The sequence below is a fragment of the Hyla sarda genome, chromosome 11 (assembly GCF_029499605.1).
Source record: "Hyla sarda isolate aHylSar1 chromosome 11, aHylSar1.hap1, whole genome shotgun sequence".
NCBI lineage: Eukaryota > Metazoa > Chordata > Amphibia > Anura > Hylidae > Hyla > Hyla sarda.
Genome location: NC_079199.1, coordinates 22505399 through 22528494, shown reverse-complemented (window position 1 = coordinate 22528494; position 23096 = coordinate 22505399). Strand labels below are relative to the sequence as shown.

The window sequence follows — 23096 nt, the reverse complement described above, 5'->3', positions numbered from 1 at the left end:
CTGGGGTAAGTGCTGGGGCAGGGGGGTGAGTGCCGGGCAGCCTGGGGTAAGTGCTGGGGCAGGGGGGTGAGTGCCTGGCAGCCTGGGGTAAGTGCTGGGGCAGGGGGGTGAGTGCCTGGCAGCCTGGGGTAAGTGCTGGGGCAGGGGGGTGAGTGCCGGGCAGCCTGGGGTAAGTGCTGGGGCAGGGGGTTGAGTGCCGGGCAGGGGGGTGAGTGCCTGGCAGCCTGGGGTAAGTGCTGGGGCAGGGGGGTGAGTGCCTGGCAGCCTGGGGTAAGTGCTGGGGCAGGGGGGTGAGTGCCTGGCAGACTGGGGTAAGTGCTGGGGCAGGGGGGTGAGTGCCGGGCAGCCTGGGGTAAGTGCTGGGGCAGGGGGGTGAGTGCCGGGCAGGGGGGTGAGTGCCTGGCAGCCTGGGGTAAGTGCTGGGGCAGGGGGGTGAGTGCCGGGCAGGGGGGTGAGTGCCTGGCAGCCTGGGGTAAGTGCTGGGGCAGGGGGGTGAGTGCCTGGCAGCCTGGGGTAAGTGCTGGGGCAAGGGGGTGAGTGCCTGGCAGCCTGGGGTGAGTGCTGGGGCAGGGGGGTGAGTGCCTGGCAGCCTGGGGTAAGTGCTGGGGCAGGGGGGTGAGTGCCTGGCAGCCCGGGGTAAGTGCTGGGGCAGGGGGGTGAGTGCCTGGCAGCCCGGGGTGAGTGCTGGGGCAGGGGGGGGTGAGTGCCTGGCAGCCTGGGGTGAGTGCTGGGGCAGGGGGGGGTGAGTGCTGGGGCAGGGGGGGGTGAGTGCCTGGCAGCCTGGGGTGAGTGCTGGGGCAGGGGGGGGTGAGTGCCTGGCAGCCTGGGGTGAGTGCTGGGGCAGGGGGGTGAGTGCTAGGAGCAGTGGGGGATGTGCTGGGTAGAGGGGGGTAAGTGCTGGGGCAGGGGGGGTGAGTGGCAGGGGTAGAGGTGTGTGTGTTTGTTGGGGTGAGTGCTGGGCCAGGGGGCTGAGTGCTAGAGAAGGGGCAGGAGCAGTGGGGGGAGTACTTGGGGTAAGTGTTGGAGCAGGGAGGGTGAGTGCTTGGCAGGAGGAGGGGGTAGAGAGTATTGGGCACAGGGGGTGAGTACTTGGCAGAGGATGGGTAGAAACTTGGCACAGGGGGGTGAGTGCTGGGGCAAGGGTTGGTAATGGACGGGCAGGGAAGAGGAGTGATGGGTAGGGGGTGGCAGCAAGTACTGGGTGCAGAGATAAATCCTGGGCAGATGGGGGATGGTGAATGCTGGGTACAGGGGTGGGTTTTTGGCAGTCGGAGAAAGGTGATTACTGGGTATGCGTGTGTGTGTGTGGGGGGGGGGGGTGTTGGGCAGAGGGGGCGAGTGCTGGGGCAGAGGCAGTGGGGGGAGTACTTGGGGTAAGCGCTGGAGCAGGGAGGGTGAGTATTAGGCTGGGTACAGTCTGTTTACTTTGGAGTCGCTGCAGCCACCAGTGACCCCGGTTGCTGAGATCTGCTATTCACTGGGGGAGGTGCTGATCTCCTTTATAGTCACCCTCAGTTTTCTATTAAGGGGTTAAATGGATCTCTGGCTAATACCCAAAGGATGGAGAAGGAGAGAACAGAGGAAGATTTATCAAAACCTGTGCAGAGGAAAAGTTCCTCAGTTGCCCATAGCAACCAATCAGATTGTTTGTTTGTTTAATTTTTAAAGAGGCCTTTGAAATTGATCTGATTGGTCGCTATGGGCGACTCCACCACTTGTGCACGTTCATGGGTTTTAATAAATCTCCCCCACTGGGTGCTCCCTTGACCTAGGGTCCCCACCCTGTGGCCCCCACTGATGCAATCATCTGTCCTGTTGACTATCATGACCCGTGGATTTATCTATCATGAAAACATTCTGCCCTATGGGGGTCCTCGTGGGGACAGGGGGTCCTCGTGTGAATTGGAGAAGCCACCAAGCATGCACAAATGCTGTACACCACCATAGAGAGGTGTTTTCCCAACCAGGGTGCCTCCAGCTGTTGCAAAACTACAACTCCCAGCATGCCCAGACAGCCGAAGGCTGTCTGGGCATGCTGGGAGTTGTAGTTTTGCAACAGCTGGAGGAACCCTGGTTGGGAAAACACTGCCATAGAGAGATAATGTAGTGCCAGTAACCAGTGCTCCATTCTCTTCTGGGGACACAGAACCCCATATTCATGATCATTCGGGGTCCCAGGAGTTGGGATCAGATACTCATCACATATATAGCAACGACCGATCCAACTATTATAATCCCAGCGCTCTTCCTCCTCCTCCACACTCGCCAGCATTGGACTCGTGACTATACGGCATTTTTTTCTTAGCTCTTATACAGATGACACATTTATTCATATATATATATATATATATATATTAGAGATGAGCGAACTTACAGTAAATTCGATTCGTCACGAACTTCTCGGCTCGGCAGTTGATGACTTATCCTGCATAAATTAGTTCAGCTTTCAGGTGCTCCGGTGGCAGGAGACTCTCTCCTAGGACTGTATCCACCTTTTCCAGCCCACCGGAGCACCTGAAAGCTGAACTAATTTATGCAGGATAAAGCAATCAACTGCCGAGCCGAGAAGTTCGTGACGAATCGTATTTACTGTAAGTTCGCTCATCTCTATTTGGTATAATAAATAATTTGACCTGTCATGATAAAATGTCACCCTGTACATATGGCAGCGTGTTTTATGACTCGCTTATATCTGGGTTGTAGATATTTGGCTCATATATGTGTCATAAGGCCGGTCACATGCACTGGTCAGTTGTCACATGGTCGGGCAGGGATTTCCCAGCTGGGAAGTCAACTGGCCCTATGGCTTTTTTTTTTTTGGTCACATGGACATGTGTAGGGAAATGTAGGAAAAAAAACTTTATATACATATACACATACATATATCAACTGGCTCCAGAAAGTTTAAACAGATTTGTAAATTACTTCTATTTAAAAAGCTTAATCCTTTCAGTACTTATGAGCTGCTGAAGTTGAGTTGTTCTTTTCTATCTAAGTGCTCTCTGATGACACCTGTCTCGGAAACTGTCCAGAGTAGAAGCAAATCCCCATAGCAAACCTCTTCTACTCTGTGCAGTTCCCGAGACAAGCAGAGATGTCAGCAGAGAGCACTGTTGCCAGACAGAAAAGAACAACTCAACTTCAGCAGCTGAGAATTATTGGAAGGATTAAGATTTGTTTGTTACGTACGTTATAGGAACCACGCTTATGTACGTTATGGGAACCACGCTTGTTATGGGAACCACGCTTGTTATGGGAGCCACGCTTGTTATGGGAGCCACGCTTGTTATGGGAGCCACGCTTGTTATGGGAGCCACGCTTGTTATGGGAGCCACGCTTGTTATGGGAACCACGCTCGTTATGTACGTTATAGGAACCACGCTCGTTATGTACGTTATAGGAACCACGCTCGTTATGGGAACCACGCTTGTTATGGACGTTTTGGGAACTACGTACGTTACGTACATTATAGGAACCACGCTTGTTATGGACGTTATGGGAACCACAATTGTAACGTACATTATGGGAACCACGCTCGTTAAGTACATTATGGGAACTACGTACGTTATTGGAACCACAATTGTTACGGACGTTATGGGAACCACGCTTGTTACGGACGTTATGGGAACCACGCTTGTTACGGACGTTATGGGAACCACGCTTGTTACGGACGTTGTGGGAACCACGCTTGTTACGGACGTTGTGGGAACCACGCTTGTTACGGACGTTGTGGGAACCACGCTTGTTACGGACGTTGTGGGAACCACGCTTGTTACGGACGTTGTGGGAACCACGCTTGTTACGGACGTTGTGGGAACCACGCTTGTTACGGACGTTGTGGGAACCACGCTTGTTACGGACGTTGTGGGAACCACGCTTGTTACGGACGTTGTGGGAACCACGCTTGTTACGGACGTTGTGGGAACCACGCTTGTTACGGACGTTGTGGGAACCACGCTTGTTACGGACGTTGTGGGAACCACGCTTGTTACGGACGTTGTGGGAACCACGCTTGTTACGGACGTTGTGGGAACCACGCTTGTTACGGACGTTGTGGGAACCACGCTTGTTACGGACGTTGTGGGAACCACGCTTGTTACGGACGTTGTGGGAACCACGCTTGTTACGGACGTTGTGGGAACCACGCTTGTTACGGACGTTGTGGGAACCACGCTTGTTACGGACGTTGTGGGAACCACGCTTGTTACGGACGTTGTGGGAACCACGCTTGTTACGGACGTTGTGGGAACCACGCTTGTTACGGACGTTGTGGGAACCACGCTTGTTACGGACGTTGTGGGAACCACGCTTGTTACGGACGTTGTGGGAACCACGCTTGTTACGGACGTTGTGGGAACCACGCTTGTTACGGACGTTGTGGGAACCACGCTTGTTACGGACGTTGTGGGAACCACGCTTGTTACGGACGTTGTGGGAACCACGCTTGTTACGGACGTTGTGGGAACCACGCTTGTTACGGACGTTGTGGGAACCACGCTTGTTACGGACGTTGTGGGAACCACGCTTGTTACGGGAACCACGCTCGTTACGGACGTTGTGGGAACCACGCTCGTTACGGGAACCACGCTCGTTACGGACGTTGTGGGAACCACGCTCGTTATGGACGTTATGGGAACCACGCTTGTTATGGGAACCACGCTAGTTATATACAGTACCTACGTACGTTATGGGAACCAAAATTGTTACGTACGTTTTGGGAACCATCCTTGTTACATACGTATGGGAATCACACTCGTTATATACAGTATCATTGGCTGTCCGGGCATGCTGGGAGTTATAGTTTTGCAACAGCTGGAGGGCCACAGGTTGGACGCTTACACCTTTAAAGATATGTCAAATGTTTTGATAGTTCAGGGTTTGAGCGGCCACCCAAACTGAGACTATCCCATAGACTTACAATGTACGTTTGTCTCGCTTAGGTGGCGCAGAGACAGGAGAGAACGCGCTTAGCATGTGCTTTAACTGTCTTTCTAGTGATTGGTGGGGGTGTGAAAACTCAGACCCCAACTGATCAAAACTTTTGACGTGTCTCTAAAGCAAGTGACAGTGCCCATTTAATAATCACCAGAGCAGGGAATAAAAGGGTGATAACAAAAGAGCCATACTTCTTCCTTTCACTGCTCCATAGCCCCTGCTGGAAGTGTCCTGATGATGTCACTATATACTGTGCACAAGAAGCTGCAGCCAATCACTGCCTTTTGTGGTCATGTGTGCAAGAACAAGTGATGCAATGTACATGGTCGTGATCGGGGCACCTGCAGCGTGTACTATGGAGTGATGGGCTGTAAGTGGATAAATATTGGCCATATATATATATATATATTTATTAGAGATGAGCGAACTTACAGTAAATTCGATTCGTCACGAACTTCTTGGCTCGGCAGTTGATGCCTTATCCTGCATAAATTAGTTCAGCTTTCAGGTGCTCCGGTGGCTGGAGACTCTTTCCTAGGACTGTATCCACCTTTTCCAGCCACCGGAGCACCTGAAGGCTGAACTAATTTATGCAGGATAAAGTCATCAACTGCCGAGCCGAGAAGTTCGTGACGAATCGAATTTACTGTAAGTTCGCTCATCTCTAATATATACAGTGTATATATATAATTATTTTTTTTAATTAAAATTATATTTTATATATATTTTTTGCCCTGCCCAGCTTTCAACTCTGAAAACTCTCCAAAATGTATTTCCTAACATAACCCGCTCATTGTTTCCGCTTAAGATTCTATAGAATAATGTCATGGTCATGCTGAGACTTGTAGTTTGTAGAGCCACAAGTCGGAGATCCCTTCTATAATGTTAGAGCCTACGTCAAGGAGGAATTATCCCTAAATATTTGACTGCTAATAAAGGGGTTATCCAGGATCAGGGAAACAGCGGATTTCTTCTAAAAACAGCACCACCCCTTTCCTTTAGGTTGTGTGTGGTATTGCAGCTCAGTTCAAGTGCACAGAGTCAAGTTGTAATACCACACACAACCCGAGAACAGGTGTGGCGCTGTTTTTGTAAGAAATCAGCTCTGTTTTTTCAATTCTTTGGGCTGAATGAACGGTAACAACGCTCTTCTTTCTTTTTCAGAGGACTGGCTCCTTGTCGGCACCAAACAGGGGCATTTACTACTGTACAGAGTCAAAAAAGAGCAAGGTGAGTTGTCCATAGCGTCTATTCATTGTTCACGATTTACGGAAACGTTCTAAAGCCTTGTTCACACTACAAAGATTGCACACGGATTCCGCTTGCAGCAGCCTTCCATTGGTGTCAATGGGAATTCCGTGGCTCTGTTCACACCTCGGAAACTTCCAATGAGGAATTGAATTCCAGCAGGAGATTGAGAAGTGCCGTTTGTCAATAGAACCATTCGCCATTGACGTTGGCGCCGATTCCTGATCATTTGGAACGGGGAAGGCTCCTTGCTCAATTTCCTCAGTGTGAATAGACCCCATAAGGGCCGTACACTATGGAATTTCCCAGCAGAATTTCGCTTTGAAATTCCGCATAAAAATTCCGGTGCAGCAGAATCCAATTGCCGTCAATGGGATTTGGCTGCACAGCGCACACTACAGCGGAAAACTCCGGCGCACAAATTTCTCCGCCAGTAGAATGAACATGTTCATTGTTTTTGTTTTTTTTTGGCAGAATACATTCCCGTATATATGGCTGCCCTCAAAATCGCCTCCCAAAGATTGCATAGACACTTATACTGTTGACCTCCAGCCAACGGCTGTCCGGGCATGCTGGGAGTTGTAGTTTTACAACAGCTGGAAGACTACTGGTGCACCCTAAGGCTAGGTTCAGATTGAGGAATCTCCAGCCAAAATATTTATTACAGCGATTCCGGCACCAAATGAATCATTCGGCGCTAGGACTACGTGGACACTTGTATTCCATGCAGATTCCGCCCAAAAAATGTCCGAGCTCATTCTTTCAGCTATGGATAATTCCATAGTGTGCAGTAGAATCCCCTTGACAACAATAGGTTTCTGCAGCATCAACATTTCTGGGCGTAATTTCTAAACAGGATTACGCCTGGAAATTCCTCAGTATGAACCCGGCCTAAATGACCGATTCATTGCAACTTTCATATATAAATTATACATTTTTTATTTTATTTTAGGTTGTAACAAGTTTGAAGTAATACTAGAGAAATCCAATAAGAACTTTGCTAAGAAAATTCAGCAGGTAAGAGGTTAAATGGGCACAGTTTTTTTCCCCCAGAAAACCTTTGATACTGTTGTTAAAAGAAGCGTGCTCGCACTAGTGAAAGTTCAGACCCAACCAATAAAAACTTTTCACTTATCCCTAGGACAGAATAAAGCTTTTTAGGGGGGAATTTATCATTGGATCTAAAGTGTACCTTTCATAGTGCCAAATAAAAATAAATATATATATATATATATCATATAAAAGTGATATGTTACTCAGTACCTAATCTTGATCATATAATTTGTATGTGTCTAGGACCTATATATTCCTAACAAATAGCATTTATATGTTGCTCACTTGCTCTGTCTTCTTGTCTTGTGGAGGGGGCGTGTCCATCTCTCTCCCTCACTGTGGATGACTCATCTGCTCTGAGTCTGGGAGCAGCCTGGCAGTCTGCAAATCATTGCACAGTAGTTTTTATGCATACATTGTCTATCTGTTCCAAGTAAAGCTGGATGCTAATCAACATAGCTGTCACAATATGTGTCATTCAGCTTTCACAGACTCCTGAATGTCTGATCAGCTTCTTTGTCATTCAGGAGTCAGAGAAAGCTTTGGCTGTTCAAACATGCTGGGAGTTATAGTTTTTAATTGCAACAGCTGGAGCTTCAGTGTTTGTAAATCACTGTGTTGCCTTTAGCTGTTGCAAAACTACAACTCCCAGAATGCCCACACTTCCTTTGTGTGTAGTTTTGCAAGAGCTGGATGCTACATAGCTGGAGAATACACAGCTCTAACAGAGTTTTACAAAGATTGTACCCCCAGCTGTTGCAAAACTCCAACACCCATCATGGAAGTTGTAGTTTAGGAACAGCTGGGGGCTGTAGTGGTGAAATGGTGATCTCCTATACTGGATACCAACACACTTTACGGCCGGTATCCAGTATGCTGCAAAATACAGAGTAGTCTGTCTGCATAAAGACAGATGACCCCTAGTGGTGGCTGTTTTCATTTAAAAATTTTTTAGTAAAATTGACATTTTTGTTTAATGTATGTTGAAAAAAGCCATCTTATCAGTTGTACTACAAAATATAAAAAGTTTTTTTTATGACAGTGCCTCTTTACACAGTTGTTTGGTTACTCTTGTGAAAGTCTAAATACAATGATAATTTTCCCCCTTACAACTCGGTTAACTTTATATTTAAATTTTTTTCTCCCCAGATTCATGTTGTTCCTCAGTTCAAGATCCTGGTCAGTTTGCTCGGTGAGCTGTGTTATGAAATACATTGGTCATGTTCACGTTCTGCTGACTAATACTGAAATGTCCTCCTTTTTTTTTTTTGTTTTTGTTTTTTTAAACTTTTTTTTTTTAAATTTTTTTTTTCTTTCCCTTCCTTACATAGATAACAATGTATGTGTCCATGACTTGTTCACCTTCCAGCTTATGACCACCCTTTCAAAGGCGAAAGGAGCCTCTTTACTGTCTTGTGATCTGCAGGTGAGATGACTTTCCTTTTTGTTAAAGGGGTACTCCGCCCCTAGGCATCTTATCCCCTATCCAAAGGATGGGGGATAAGATGTCTAATCAAGGGGGTCCCCCGCAATCTCCCTACTGCATCTGTCCTCACAGCGACGCCCCGCTCGTGATGTCACAGCAACGCCCCCTCATTGCAAGTCTATGGGAGGGGGCGTGACGCAGTCACGCCCCCTCCCATAGACTTGCACTGAGGGGGCGTGGCCGGGACATCACGAGCAGGGCGTGACTATGAAGTCACGAGCATCCGCCCTGCATCGCTAGTCATCTGGCATGGACCGGAGTTCTCTCCGTGCACCGGATGTCTGGGGGTGCCGCAGCCGAGATTGCGGCAGGCCCCCCACGATCAGACATCTTATCCCCTATTCTTTGGATAGGGGATAAGATATCTAGGGGTGGAGTACCCCTTTAAATTTATCTAATTGTTGCTGCTGTTCCGATGCTCATCCGGTCTTCAGATTTCAATACTTGCTACAGAATTTTCCTCGTTGAATTCATGCTGGGAGTTGTAGTTTTGCAACAGCTGGAGGCACCCTGGTTGGGAAACACTGACCTAGTGACAGAGCAGCTCTGGGCATGCCACCCTACAGACACGTTGCATCAGCAGTGCAAACAGATAACACAGGTCATTCACCATGTGCCCCCAGTCAGAGGACTGGAAGACTGGCAGAAAAGACCCCCTTGCAGTTTCCTGACAAACGAATAGGCCTGGACTGGGTGGGTGGGTCAGAGTGGTGATCAAGGAACAAAAAAACAAGAGGGGGGGGGAGGGGTAGAATTTACAATAAGGGTAAGATCACACTACGTCCCTGCCCCCGTTAAACATATCTGTCGGCATCCCTCCGAAAACGCCAACGCATGCTGTTACCGGGAGCAGCGGATACCATTCACTTCTATGGCTGAACACCTAGTGACTCCGTTTAGGATGCATCCGCAGACTCATAATGGGAGATGTTGCGCTTTTAAAAAAAGATCATACATTCGGGAAAGGAGTCCCCAAGTGTTCGGCCATAGAAGTGAGTGGAGATTGCGGCTGTCATTATCAGTATACTACTTCAGCATCCTGTTTTCGGTGGGATGCTGATCAAAAGGGGTACTCCGGTGGAAAACAATTTTATTTTAAATCAACTGGTGCCAGAAAGTTAAACAGATTTGTAAATTACTTATATTAAAAAAAATCTTAATCCTTCCAGTACTTATCAGCTGCTGTATACTACAGAGAAAGTTATTTTTCTTTTTGGATTTCCTTTCTGTCTGACCACAGTGCTCTCTGCTGACACCCTGGACAGTTCCTAAAATGGACAGAGATGTCAGCAGAGAGCACGGTGCGCTGTGTGTTCCAAAAATAAAATTAATTTCATGTGTAGTATTCAGCTGCTAATAAGTACTGGAAGGATTAAGATTTTTTAATAGAAGTAATTAGCAAATTTAAAAATAGAAAAAAATCTCAGCTCACCTGGGACTTGCTCGGCTACCTCCAGACATCAAGAAAAAAAATAGGAAAAAGGCCAGCAAGTGGAAGCATAAAAAACTTGACTTTATTTAGGAATCCTCCATAAAAAAAACCTTCAGGTGGCAGACAAACATGGACATGTAAAAAAATACAAAAATAGCACATGTAGAAAGGGTCCCAAGCAGTAGCTGACGCGTTTCCGATCTATCGATCGGAAACGCGTCAGCTACTGCTTGGAACCCTTTCTACATGTGCTATTTATTTTTATTGATCGATCGGAAACGCGTCAGCTACTGCTTGGGACCCTTTCTACATGTGCTATTTTTGTATTTTTTTTACATGTCCATGTTTGTCTGCCACCTGAAGGTTTTTTATGGAGGATTCCTAAATAAAGTCAAGTTTTTTTATGCTTCCACTTGCTGGCCTTTTTCCTATTTTTTCTTAATTTACAAATCTGTTTAACTTTCTGGCACCAGTTGATATAAAAAAAAAAAAAAAAAAAAAATTCCACCGGAGTACCCCTTTTAATTATATTATGTCCCTGAGGCATCATAACAAAGTACTTAAGAGACAATCTAAATAATAGTTCAGTGATTACAGTCATCTGTAATTGATTCCAATATTTACTCTAGTTGTATAAATAATGACAAATGATCTGGTTAGTGTTCTGTTTAATGCAACAAACATACGTTTTATTGATTTTGAGGTCTTTACACTTTATTTTCAAAAACAGACACCCACTTTTTCTACCAAGCCCCCTATAATACTATTGTAGTTTTACACACAACTGCCCACCATACCGCACCATATACTGACTGCAGTGACACTTCTATAGTACCTGAGAGTGCAGATTTGCCATTCAGGAGCTGTCCCTCCCAGCTTATCCAGGCTTCTGAATGGCAAATCTGCTTATAGCTAACAGTCAGACCCTGGAATGACGCCTAAGTCAAGGGTGTCACACACAGCCTTCCCAGGCTCCTGAATGGCAAATCTGCTTATAGCTGACAGTCGGACCCTGGAATGACGCCTAAGTCAAGGGTGTCACACACAGCCTTCCCAAGGCTCCTGAATGGCAAATCTGCTTATAGCTGACAGTCAGACCCTGGAATGATGCCTAAATCAAGGGTATCACACACAGCCTTCCCAGGCTCCTGAATGGCAACTCTGCTTATAGCTGACAGACCCTGTAATGAGGCCTAAATCAAAGGTGTCACACACAGCCTTCCCAGGCTCCTGAATGGCCGAGGATGTTTGCGGGTGCTGTGTTGGACACACGTTGCAGGAGCGGGCGGTGATCGCACAGGGCTCTACACTACAGCACTTCTGAGTGTGGGTCCTGTGCATGAAAACAGGACGAAGCGGCGCATGGAGGTAATAGAAGCAAATTCCACAATATTACAACTTATGGGCTCAAAGGCTGAAGAAAGGAAAAATCCTTAAATAAAGGTTTTTAAGGGTTAAAAAAAAGAAAAAAAAAACTTTTAACCAGTATACAATGGACTTTTTATACCTGAGTCACTCTGTGTCTTCTGATAAAGTGCGGTTAGGATAAGAATGCAGATAATAGTAGTTACTATATGCATTGGGGGCGGGGCACACTTCAAAACGCTTTAGTTCTTAAAGTGGACCTCTGCTTTTATGCTTCGGAACTTCATATAATTGTAGGGCGATGTTTGTGTATAAAGAGGCCATTCTGCTCAGCAATGCGCACATTGATATGATTCTCTATGGTACTTTCTAGAGATGAGCGAACTTACAGTAAATTCAATACGTCACGAACTTCTCGGCTCGGCAGTTGATGACTTTTCCTGCATAAATTAGTTCAGCTTTCAGGTGCTCCTGTGGGCTGGAAAAGGTGGATACAGTCCTAGGAGACTCTTTCCTAGGACTGTATCCACCTTTTTCAGCTCACCGGAGCACCTGAAGGCTGAACTAATTTACGCAGGAAAAGATATCAACTGCTGAGCCGAGAAGTTCGTGACGAATCTAATTTACTGTAAGTTCGCTCATCTCTAGTACTTTCTGTTAGTACAGTGTTTTCCAGCCAGGGTACCTCCAGCTGTTGCCAAACTACAACTCCCAGCATGCCCGGACAGCCGTTGGCTGGAGGTCAACAGTATAAATTTTTCCTGGACAACCCCTTTAATATCACTTCATGGTCTTATATGTAAAAATGGAATTCGTGACTCTCATAGGATTTAAAAAAGCATAATATATGCTGTAACAGTGTTTTCCAGCCAGGGTACCTCCAACTGTTGCTAAACTACAACTCCCAGCATGCCCGGACAGCCGAAGGCTGTCCGGGCATGCTGGGAGTTGTAGTTTGGCAACAGCTGGAGGTACCCTGGCTGGAAAACACTGTACTAACAGAAAGATATAGATATATATCTATAATATTATATAAAAAAAAAATGTATCGACTGGTGTTATGTTATTTCCTTACTCGTTGCAAATTTATTCTTCGCACTTTTTCTTTTTATTTTCCAGCATGCTAAGACGGGTGAAGAAATGCTAAAGATGTGCGTGGCTGTTCGAAGAAAACTGCAGCTGTACTATTGGAAGGATCGCTCATTTCATGAGCTTCAGGTGATTGAAGCAATGAGCCCCGAATCTGCTTTTGTCTTTATGCTTTTTAGGCTTCGTTCACACGGTGGAATTTTCAAGTGGGATCCGGCAGAAAAATTCCACTTGGAAATTCTGTTGCAGCAGAGTTCTATTATTTTCAATGGGATTCTGCTGCACCGTGCACACTGCAGAATTTCTGGGCCGGAAACAACTCCTGTGGAAATTCAAATTCCGGCCTCTGTAGAAAGAATTGACATGTCAGAATCTCGTCAGAATGCTCGGAAATGCATTGCTGTTTCCTTTCTGTGCAGTCTTATTGCCGACTGATTAGTCAGCGCCTGCTTCGGACGGGACGTCCAGCCGGAACGTCCAGCCAGACATTTTATTCACCTCCTACCTGTTTATTAAAAATATACATGATCATGTTAAGGGTATGTTTACACCTACATTTCCGCAGCAGAAAATCTGCAAGCTGATTACGTTGCTACCCAGTGACTTCAAATTAATACCTATCGGCAACTATACAGTTATCCCTACATGTCAGGGCTCGTTCACTGCACGATTTGTACCTCCGAGGCCCAGATTTGTCGTAAAACTGTAAAAACTACATTCCTATGTATCCGTGCTCAGACAGGCACGGGCCCCATACATTTCAATACCCTGAAACTAGTTGGCTAGTGACTACATTTGGGAGTTGTAGTTTTGCAACAGCTGGAGGCACTCTGGTTGGGAAACGCTGTATTAAAGTTTTGGCTTGGCTGGGAAGTGTGGGAGAAGTCCAAAACACAACTGTTATATGTTCACTATGCGACTACTCTCAGGCCATTGACATAAATGGAGCCCGTGCCTGTCTCAGCAAGGATACGTAGGCTTGTCATCTTAAAGGGGTACTCCGGTGGAAAACTTAAAAAAAAAAAAACTGATTTCTGAAAGTTAAACAGATTTGTAAATTACTTTAAAAAATCTTAATCTTTCCAGTACTTACTTATTAGTTACTGAAAACTACAGAGGAAATTATTTTCTTTTTGGAACACAGTGCTCTCTGCTGACATCATGACCACAGTGCTCTCCATTTTAGGAACTGTCCAGGGTAGGAGAAAATCCCCATAGCAAACATATGCTGCTCTGGCCAGTTCCTAAAATGGACAGAGATGTCAGCAGAGAGCACTGTGCTCATGATTCAGCAAAGAGCTCTGTGTTCCAAAAAGACAATAATTTCCTCTGTAGTATTCAGCAGCTAATAAGTACTGGAAGGATTAAGTTTTTTTTTTTTATAGAAGTAATTTACAAATCTGTTCAACTTTCTGGCACCAGTTGATTTAAAAAAAAAATAATAATAATTTCCACTGGAGTACCCCTTTTAAGTCTCCTAAATGTTCCCTAACAGATATATCTATCCCCCGTGTGACCATGTGCTGATTTATTTTAGGTATTTTTCTAACACCTATTCCATTATTTGCAGGGTGACTTTAGTGTTCCTGATGTCCCCAAATCTATGGCATGGTGTGAAAACTCTATATGTGTGGGATTCAAAAGAGACTATTACCTGATCCGGGTAAGATTCTATGTTCTCTCTAAAGTAACCTTTCTCTTATTGTCCAGATTTACTAATACCTGAAAGCAGTTACATTAGTCATGTGATGTAGCAGGCACTACTATGGTGTTTCCTTGCCTTGTTTAGCAGTAAAAACTGATAAATCATTTGCAATTATGCAGGCGGAATGCCCTTTTTTCTTCTGGTTTTGGTGAATTTTTTGGCATTCTTTCTAAGTTATTTTCACAGATTTTTTTTTATATGTTGTAGTACTTCTGTACTACAACATATCTCTAATATAGTTTCATTTTTTTATTAAAGTGGTTTAATTTGCATCTGACTGCCAGTCTGAGGAAGGAGGATTGACCCTCAGAAACGCGTCTATTGGTTATTTAAATAAGCATAGTGCTTCCTAGCAATTTAACCCTATCTTGGCTTCCATCTTGATGCTTCTGGAGTTCTGAGCAGCGCCGGCTGATAAGGTTCATTTTTTCCACAAGTCTGCATAGGTCATTATAAGTCCTCTCAAGCAGAGGTTTGTTAATTAAAAAAATAAATAAATAAAAATAGAAAAATGAAAAACTGTTTTACTTCTGCTGATCCCACCGTTCTGCCTACAGTCAGCACTCTAGTGCTCAGCAGTGGATTTCTTTGGTTGGCGCGCCATTGTTACATGAGTAGCGGACGTCAGGTGACCGCCACAGTCAATCAGCGGTTATGTTCCGTACTCAGAATACGGAGCTTGACTGCTGAGCTTGCTGATTGGCTGCGGCAGTCTCTTTACATCCTCTGCTCGCATAACTCCGGAGCCGACTGAATACATCCATTGCTGAGCACCAGAGTGCGACTGCAAGCAGAACGGGGGATCAGCACAGGAACGAAGGCAGAGGTAAGTAAAATAGTTTATTTTAAATGATGATAAAACACTAATGACTGACACACGAGGGGAAGAGGCGAGGGGACAGTAATGACTGTGACACACACTGGGGGACATGAGGAGTCACTGACTGTCATCCAGGGAGAGATGAGGGGACACTAATGACTGACACAGGAAGATCAGGGGACAATAATGACTAGTGTCCCTCTCATCTCTGTGTCAGTCAGTATTGTCCCCTGATCTTCCTGTGTCAGTCATTAGTGTCCCCTGATCTTCCTGTGTCACAATGACTGACACAGGAAGATCAGGGGACACTAAGGACTGTGACACATGGAGAAATGAGGGAACACTAAGGACTGTGACACAGGGAGAGATGAGGGGACACTAATGACTGACACAGGAAGATCAGGGGACACTAATGACTGTGACACAGGGAGAGATGAGGGAGAAAAAATTATTGACACAGGGAGAGATGAGGGGACACTAAGGACTGTGACACACGGAGAGATGAGGGGACACTAAGGACTGTGACACAGGGAGAGATGAGGGAGAAAAAATTATTGACACAGGGAGAGATGAGGGGACACTAAGGACTTGTGACAAAGGGAGAGATGAGGGGACACTAAGGACTTGTGACACAGGGAGAGATGAGGGGACACTAAGGACTGTGACACAGGGAGAGATGAGGGGACACTAAGGACTTGTGACAAAGGGAGAGATGAGGGGACACTAAGGACTTGTGACACAGGGAGAGATGAGGGGACACTAAGGACTTGTGACAAAGGGAGAGATGAGGGGACACTAAGGACTTGTGACACAGGGAGAGATGAGGGGACACTAAGGACTTGTGAGACACGGAGAGATGAGGGGACAATAATGACTGTGACACAGGGAGATGAGGGGAGACTAATGACTAATCATATGGCGTCACATTGCATGGCGTGCTTCATCCTGGCTCCTAACTTTTTTGCTGGCTTCTAGATTCGTAACAAATTTGTTAAGCCCCTTATTGGTAATTTTACCACAATGGGGGAGATTTATCCAAGGATTTAGACTGTTTTTTCCCGTCTAAATTTCTTGCACAGAAAGTCGCAGTATAAATATGTGCTAGTTTTTTGCGACATTCGCTTTAGAGGATTTTTAGGAACTGATGCATTCTAGTCTATTTTAGACGGAAAAATGCATTGGTGCTGAATTTATCAATAGCGACTTCTGGCCGAAAAGTCGCATTGGCCAAAAGTACGTTGAAATGTCAGACCAGGTGTAAATACAGCCTAAACCATAGATCACAAAGTCTCTGCGCAGAATTTATCAAGAGCCGTGCGACTTTTCATAAATTAAGTGCACAATAGGCCGGACTAACCCTCTGTAGGTTGGTCTATATTGAGGCGGGAAATAGACAACTTTGATAAATGTCCCCCAATGTCTTTGGACGGTCTTCAGTCTTGTAAGAGATGTATTCTGCCCTGATATCTTGGCATCTCATTACAGGTGGATGGAAAAGGTTCCATTAAGGAGCTCTTTCCCACAGGCAAACAACTAGAACCACTCGCAGTGCCGCTGGCTGATGGAAAAGTGGCTGTAGGACAGGATGATCTGACTGTGGTTTTGAATGAAGAGGGGACCTGCACTCCCAAATGTGCCCTAAACTGGACTGATATCCCCATGGCAATGGGTGAGCATGTTGTACTTTCCGGTATCAAATGGTCATTGTCATTCCTAACAACTTCTCTCCATTTGATAGCCTTTGTGATTCCTAACATACAGTATTTGTAAATTACATTATTTACCAAAAAATACTTCTTACCTCAGAAAAGGCCCTTAATCTTTGCCACCATGTGCCTTTTTTTTAACTGCAGTCTGCTGTTCGCTGCCTGTTGTTAGGCTCAGTACGTCTCTAGTAACAGAGTGACCAAGGCCGAACACAGGAAGTGGGCCAAGGCTTAGCTAGTGCTATGTGCAGGAGACAGCTAGGACTGTGTGAATGCAAGCTGAGCCTTGTTAAGAGGATCCATATTGTCCCTGAATAGGCAAATCAAGGCTTTATGCCTGTCATGCCCAACCACCCATAATGTTCTGAATAGCTGTCTCTTTTATAAATACCACTGTTAGTACAACTGTATGTACACAGTGCTGCCTCCTCCTTCCTTAGCTTGTCATCAGCAGCAGTTCAGTTCTTAGTGTAACCCCCTCCATACTGTGCTGCTGCTATTTTCTGCTCACCGAGCACCCTGCAAAGCCAGCACATTAGTTCCCCCTTAACATGCCATCTATAGTAGTGTATTGTATAAATCATCCAGCAGCCTGTTCAGTCCTGCGCACTTTCACCAGCACTGTTCAGTGACACAGCAGAAAGAAGTGGTTTGCTGTAATTGACCAGACAACTAAGGAAAATATCTATGAAGGAAGGATCTATGTTTGTACTGCTGGTAAACAGCTCCGCTCTGGTCCTTTCCCCTGAAATGGAGAGAATAGAAAATGGCTGTGCACCATAGAGCGACACCAATGAGGGCACTAAAATGACAGTCACTACTCTGAAGTTTTAAAGGGTTACCTAGGGAAAATAAAAATGTATCCCCTGGGGGACATAATCTCCTGTATGGGGGCATGATCTCCTGTATGGGGGCATGATCTCTTGTATGGGGGCCAGCTCCTTAGCGCGCTCCAGCCCCCACCCTCAGACAGGCTTCAGTCATTTATTATTCGTGTATGTGTATGTATATATATATATATATATATATATATATATATATATATATATATATATATATATATATGTATGTGTGTATATATATATATATATATATATATATATATATATATATATATATATATTATTATTTTTTTTTTTTTTTTTTTTTTGCATATATCGATTATGACTTATACCTGTAACTGATGTTATCTCTTTTCCTAAAGATCAACACTCTCTTTGCATCAGTGGGCAAGTCCTGCCCCATTTTAATACTTTGTTCTGGTGACCACACTTAATATGTATTTTTTTTCTGCACTGAAGAATAATAAAAATCATTGTGTTTCTACCTAACAGAACATCAGCCTCCTTATATCATTGCCGTCCTGCCAAGGTACGTGGAGGTGCGAACGTTCGAGCCCCGCCTCTTGGTGCAAAGTATTGAGCTGCAGCGGCCTCGGTTTATCACATCCGGAGGGTAAGAAATTACTTGAAATTCAAGAACTTTGATGTTACAAGCTGTGAGCTGTATTGTAGACTGTGGGGTCCGAGAGCCCGAGACCACAAGTGTATTCTTCTGTTTGGCATCTGAACATTCTCATTACTTTATATAAGTTTGTTTGAAATGTTATTTTTTCCATAATTCAATAGGGATTGTGCTATGGGATAGGTACAACTCTACTGAAGGCAAAAAGGTTAAATCAGTGTATGCAAACCGGGGCACCTCCAGCTGTTGCAAAACTACAACTCCCAGCATGCCTGAACAGTCAACAGCTGTTCGGGCATGCTGGGAGTTGTAGTTTTGCAACAGCTGGAGTGCCACACTTTGAGACCACTATTCTAGTATATCTCAGATAGCTTTGGTCAAGACAAAAACGTTGTTTTTTATAAAAAATAAACAAATAAAAAAAAAAAGCTCCTTGCATTTCTCTAGTTTGCGTTTTCAGTCTCCATACATAGGATATATATATTTATGTATTTTTTCTTCTCTTTAGCCCAAACATTGTATATGTAGCCAGTAATCACTTTGTTTGGAGGTTGGTTCCGGTGTCCATCGCAACACAAATACAGCAGCTACTTCAGGACAAGCAGTTTGAGCTGGCCTTACAGTTGGCGGTAGGTGCCTGGAATTATGGTCCGGATGTGGATTTTGTCATTTCATGTTGTGGACTACTTATGCCCACACAATAAGCTAAAATTAGAAATTGGTTATTAGTTCATCGGTCACATATAATCATCCAAGATAGATATTGTCCGCACTATATATCACAGTAAAACCCTTTTTTTTGTTGCTTCATTGGGGGACACAGGAACTATGGGTATAGGGTGCTGCCGCCTAGTGGCAGCAGCCTATACCATGGTTTCTGTGTCCCCAATAAACGCTTAGAAAAAAGGATTTTATGTTAAGTACAAAAAATCCTCTTTTTTATACTGGTAGTTTTTCATTTCTCAACGATCATTCTATTACTTACCCAATATAAAAGGACACAAAATTTTTTTAATTTTATGCCCTTGTGCATTCAACAGTGGTTTTCAAACTTTTTTCAGTTCACTACTCCCTCAGTGTATCAGGATTTTCCCTAGCCTCTCTATAGTCACAACATATGTCTATCTAACCATTGCAGCATTCATATAGTAGTTATTAGGGCCCCTTGTAGTGTTATTAGGGGGCCCCCTTGTAGTGTTATTAGGGGGCCCCCTTGTAGTGTTATTAGGGGGCCCCCTTGTAGTGTTATTAGGGGGCCCCCTTGTAGTGTTATTAGGGGGCCCCCTTGTAGTGTTATTAGGGGGCCCCCTTGTAGTGTTATTAGGGGGCCCCCTTGTAGTGTTATTAGGGGGCCCCCTTGTAGTGTTATTAGGGGGCCCCCTTGTAGTAGTATTGGGTCCCCCTGTAGTATTACCCCCTTATAGTATTATTAGCCCCCCCCCGTAGTAAGCCCCCCCCTTTTGTAGTAGTATTGGGTCCCCCTGTAGTATTACCCCCCTTATAGTATTATTAGCCGCCCCCCCCCCCCCGTAGTAAGCCCCCCCTTTTGTAGTAGTATTGGGTCCCCCTGTAGTATTATAAGACTAGTTCATCCTATAGAATTAGTGTTGTTTGGCATTCAGTAGTCATTTTATTCCCAGTAATAGAAGGACCCCTCTTCCATCCTCCCTGCAGCGTCTCCCCTTTTCCAGCAGGCAGTCTGGTATAGTGATGCTGCCTGCCCTGAAAAAAGGAGCTACGGTGCACGCGGGAGGCACCTAAAGTCCTGAACTTCACTTAAAGTTACTGTTCTGCGCCCTGCAAAAACTCAACATTTAGAAGAGTGGGCAAAGTAGTTATAAGCGCTGTTCACAGCACTCGTTTGTATCCACTCGGCACCTCTTCTTCCTGCGTTCTCCTGCCAGCTTAGGCACCCTTGGGAGCCGTATTATTAAAGACCACTTATCCTGACATTACAATTCCTAGCAGATGTCTTTTGGGAGAGCTTTTTCTAGCCATTAATGATGCTGCCCTCCAGATAGAAAAGGCTCCTTAAAATGTAAGTCTAAGGCTGCTCTCCTACACAGTATTCACTCGCAGAGAAGCAGCTGATGCTAGACATTAAGCCCAGTAAGTTCATGTTACTTTTTCTGATGAACGGGACTCGTGCACGGAACTTGCTGGGCGACGTACGGTTGCCTCTGCAACTATACCAACCAGTGTCGGCTTCATCTCTGTGCAGAACGGGCAGGAGAGCAGCTTTGGACTTATACTTTAGTGATTGTACTGAGCGAACGTGTTGGGTTGGAGAAGGACATATTTCCATCTATATGAACCTATTCTCCTTTGATGCGTTGATCCAGAAGAAGGCATAACAAGTACCTTGTGGTAAAGGCAAAGAACTACAGTTTAGAGAGGTGGTGCGGTCTGGGACAGAAATGTAGAAATGTTCTGCATACATCACTTTTGTATATAAGTAGTTATTTGCTTTGAAACTTTGAATTACTGTTAATTTTGTTTTTGGCAGAAGATGAAAGATGATGCCGACAGTGAAAAGCGCCAGCAGATCCATCACATTCAGAACTTGTATGCCTTCAACCTTTTTTGCCAGAAACGTTTTGATGAGTCAATGCAGGTGTTTGCCAAGCTTGGTACTGGTAAGACATTCTTTATGCATTGGGGTTTTTTTTTTTACTGGAAAAGGTATAAATTGTCAACCACTGCAAAGTGAAAAACCAAAAGTGTGTACCAAAGTCATTTTAGCCAAAATCACAGATTTTTGCGCAACATTTCTGCATTTTTTTTCTACACCAAAAAAGGCTCTTAACCTGTAGAGTAAACTTTGTTTCATATTTTTCAGATCCAACTCATGTTATTGGGATGTACCCAGATTTGCTGCCCTCAGACTACAAGAAACAACTGCAGTACCCTAATCCGGTGCCGGTGCTGTCAGGACCCGAACTGGAAAAGGCCAACCTTGCTCTCATAGATTATTTGACCCAGGTGAGAAATCAGTCCATAAGATGAAGACCAGATCCTCCTATATTTACACCTATACTGAATGCAGTAACATCGTGCATTCACTGGCCGCCACATGAGGACATAGTTTCAGCCACATGGGGAACTACATGTGGCCTTAAAGGGGTACTCCGGCTCCAAGACATCTTATCCCCTATCCAAAGGATAGGGCAGGGGTCCTCAAACTACGAGCCACATGTGGCCCGCCGAGGACATTTATCCGGCCCGCCGCTGCCTGGGACATCCCTGTGTCCCGAAAGATGTTTTCGGGACACAGGTATGCGCTCTCGGAGGCACCGCGTTTACTTTAAAAAAGCAGGGGCCGCCGGGAAGGTGGCGCACGCAGGGGTCGGAGGAGTGGTGGTCGGAGCACGTGGGGCAGAACACAGGCATACAGCCTCCAGCCATACACTGTATGGCTGGAGTCTGTATTTCTGTGGGGGATCTATACTGCACCTAATGTGGGGGATCTATACTGCACCTAATGTGGGGGAGCCGTACTGCACCTAATGTGGGGGACTATACTGCCAACCTAACGTGTCCGTCCCCAGCATGACGAGGCAGCCTACACGTGCTCCTTATCCCCCCCCCCCCCTATGTATCCCATAGAGATACATGGAGGGGGCGTGTCTGCCACGGCTTCCTTCTGGGGACATTATGGCACTTCCTGTCGACTGCCGTGGCCCTGTACAGGAGATCGCGGGTGGTCTTAGAGGTTGGACACCCCTAATAATCTATAACTTGTCCTCTATCCTTCGGAGCTATATGTTATCAGAAGCAAAAAAAACTTCAGCTGTTTGCAATTTGCATGAATGGTAAAGGTTTCTGGGAATTCTCTGTGACTTTTGCAGAGGTAATTCCACAGGGAGGGAAAGGCCAAGCTGTGAACATCACCTATTGTCTTACCTATGTAATCCTGTCTGTGATAATAGTAGAGAGTGCTGGGAAGAGATCTGTACAGAACAAATAGTCTTAGCTTAGTTTTAGGCCTAGTGGCCAGAGTAAAAACTGCAAGATTTTTAAGATTATTTAAAAATATGCATAGTAAAATGGAAAATTAGGAAAATGAAATTACCCAAAATTCTTAAAAATTGTGTAAACAATTAGGTCTTTTTCTAAAGACACATTCCCTTTTAAGTGAAGAATTGCTAGATTTTTCTTCAACCAATTTGCAATATACTGTGGCCCCCTTTTAAATGACCACCCCTCATTCTAGAGACCACATATGTTTTTTTTTTAATATATATTTTTTTACTTTATTTTATTTATAAAATGGGCAAAAGGGAGTGATTCAAACTTTTTTTTTTTTTTAGGGGGAGGGGGTTATACACATTTACTCCTTTTTTTTCTTTTCACGTTTTTTTTATTTATTTTTTAGTTTTTTAGTCCCCATAGGACTATTACATGGCATCTTTTGATTCCGAACACTGATCAATGGTGTGCTATTACACAGCATTGGTCGGTGTTGTCTGTTGCTCTAGCCTGCCAAAGCAACACGAAGATCCGATGGCACAGAGGATAATCTTCCGCCAGTTAAGTTGATCAGGTCTGCGCGATTGCCCCACAGTGGTCCCCATAGCAACATTGAGTTGCCGGCTTTAGGTCCTGTGACCAGCTTTGATCGTGGGATCTAAAGGGTTAATAGCCTCGCAGCTGGGATCCCCACTGCAACCTACTAGCTGCAGCCCCTGACTGTTGATTCCAGCCATGGGCCGTGCGGTACGGAGTGGGATGACGTCACAATCCCACTTCGTAGCTGCTTCCCCCTTCCCAGGACATACCCATACATGCTGGGA

The 23096-nt window shown here is 45.1% G+C and overlaps 1 protein-coding gene across 3 annotated transcripts in view; it reads left to right on the top strand.

Moving 5' to 3' along the window:
* VPS39 (VPS39 subunit of HOPS complex) overlaps positions 1-23096 on the top strand; it is a 44926-nt gene that overhangs the window by 551 nt on the left and 21279 nt on the right. For 2 of the 3 annotated variants that reach the window (XR_008848647.1, XM_056545148.1), the window contains exons 2-12: positions 6100-6165; positions 7136-7200; positions 8386-8428; positions 8568-8662; positions 12639-12737; positions 14179-14271; positions 16619-16802; positions 18174-18294; positions 18812-18932; positions 20810-20939; positions 21143-21285. Coding sequence is in view for 2 of the 3 variants with exons in the window: in XM_056545148.1 (XP_056401123.1) it covers positions 6100-6165; positions 7136-7200; positions 8386-8428; positions 8568-8662; positions 12639-12737; positions 14179-14271; positions 16619-16802; positions 18174-18294; positions 18812-18932; positions 20810-20939; positions 21143-21285 (1160 nt within the window). In the remaining variant the exon portion in view is untranslated. The remainder of the gene's footprint in view (positions 1-6099; positions 6166-7135; positions 7201-8385; positions 8429-8567; positions 8663-12638; positions 12738-14178; positions 14272-16618; positions 16803-18173; positions 18295-18811; positions 18933-20809; positions 20940-21142; positions 21286-23096) is intronic. The other variant, XM_056545149.1, reaches the window with a different exon arrangement.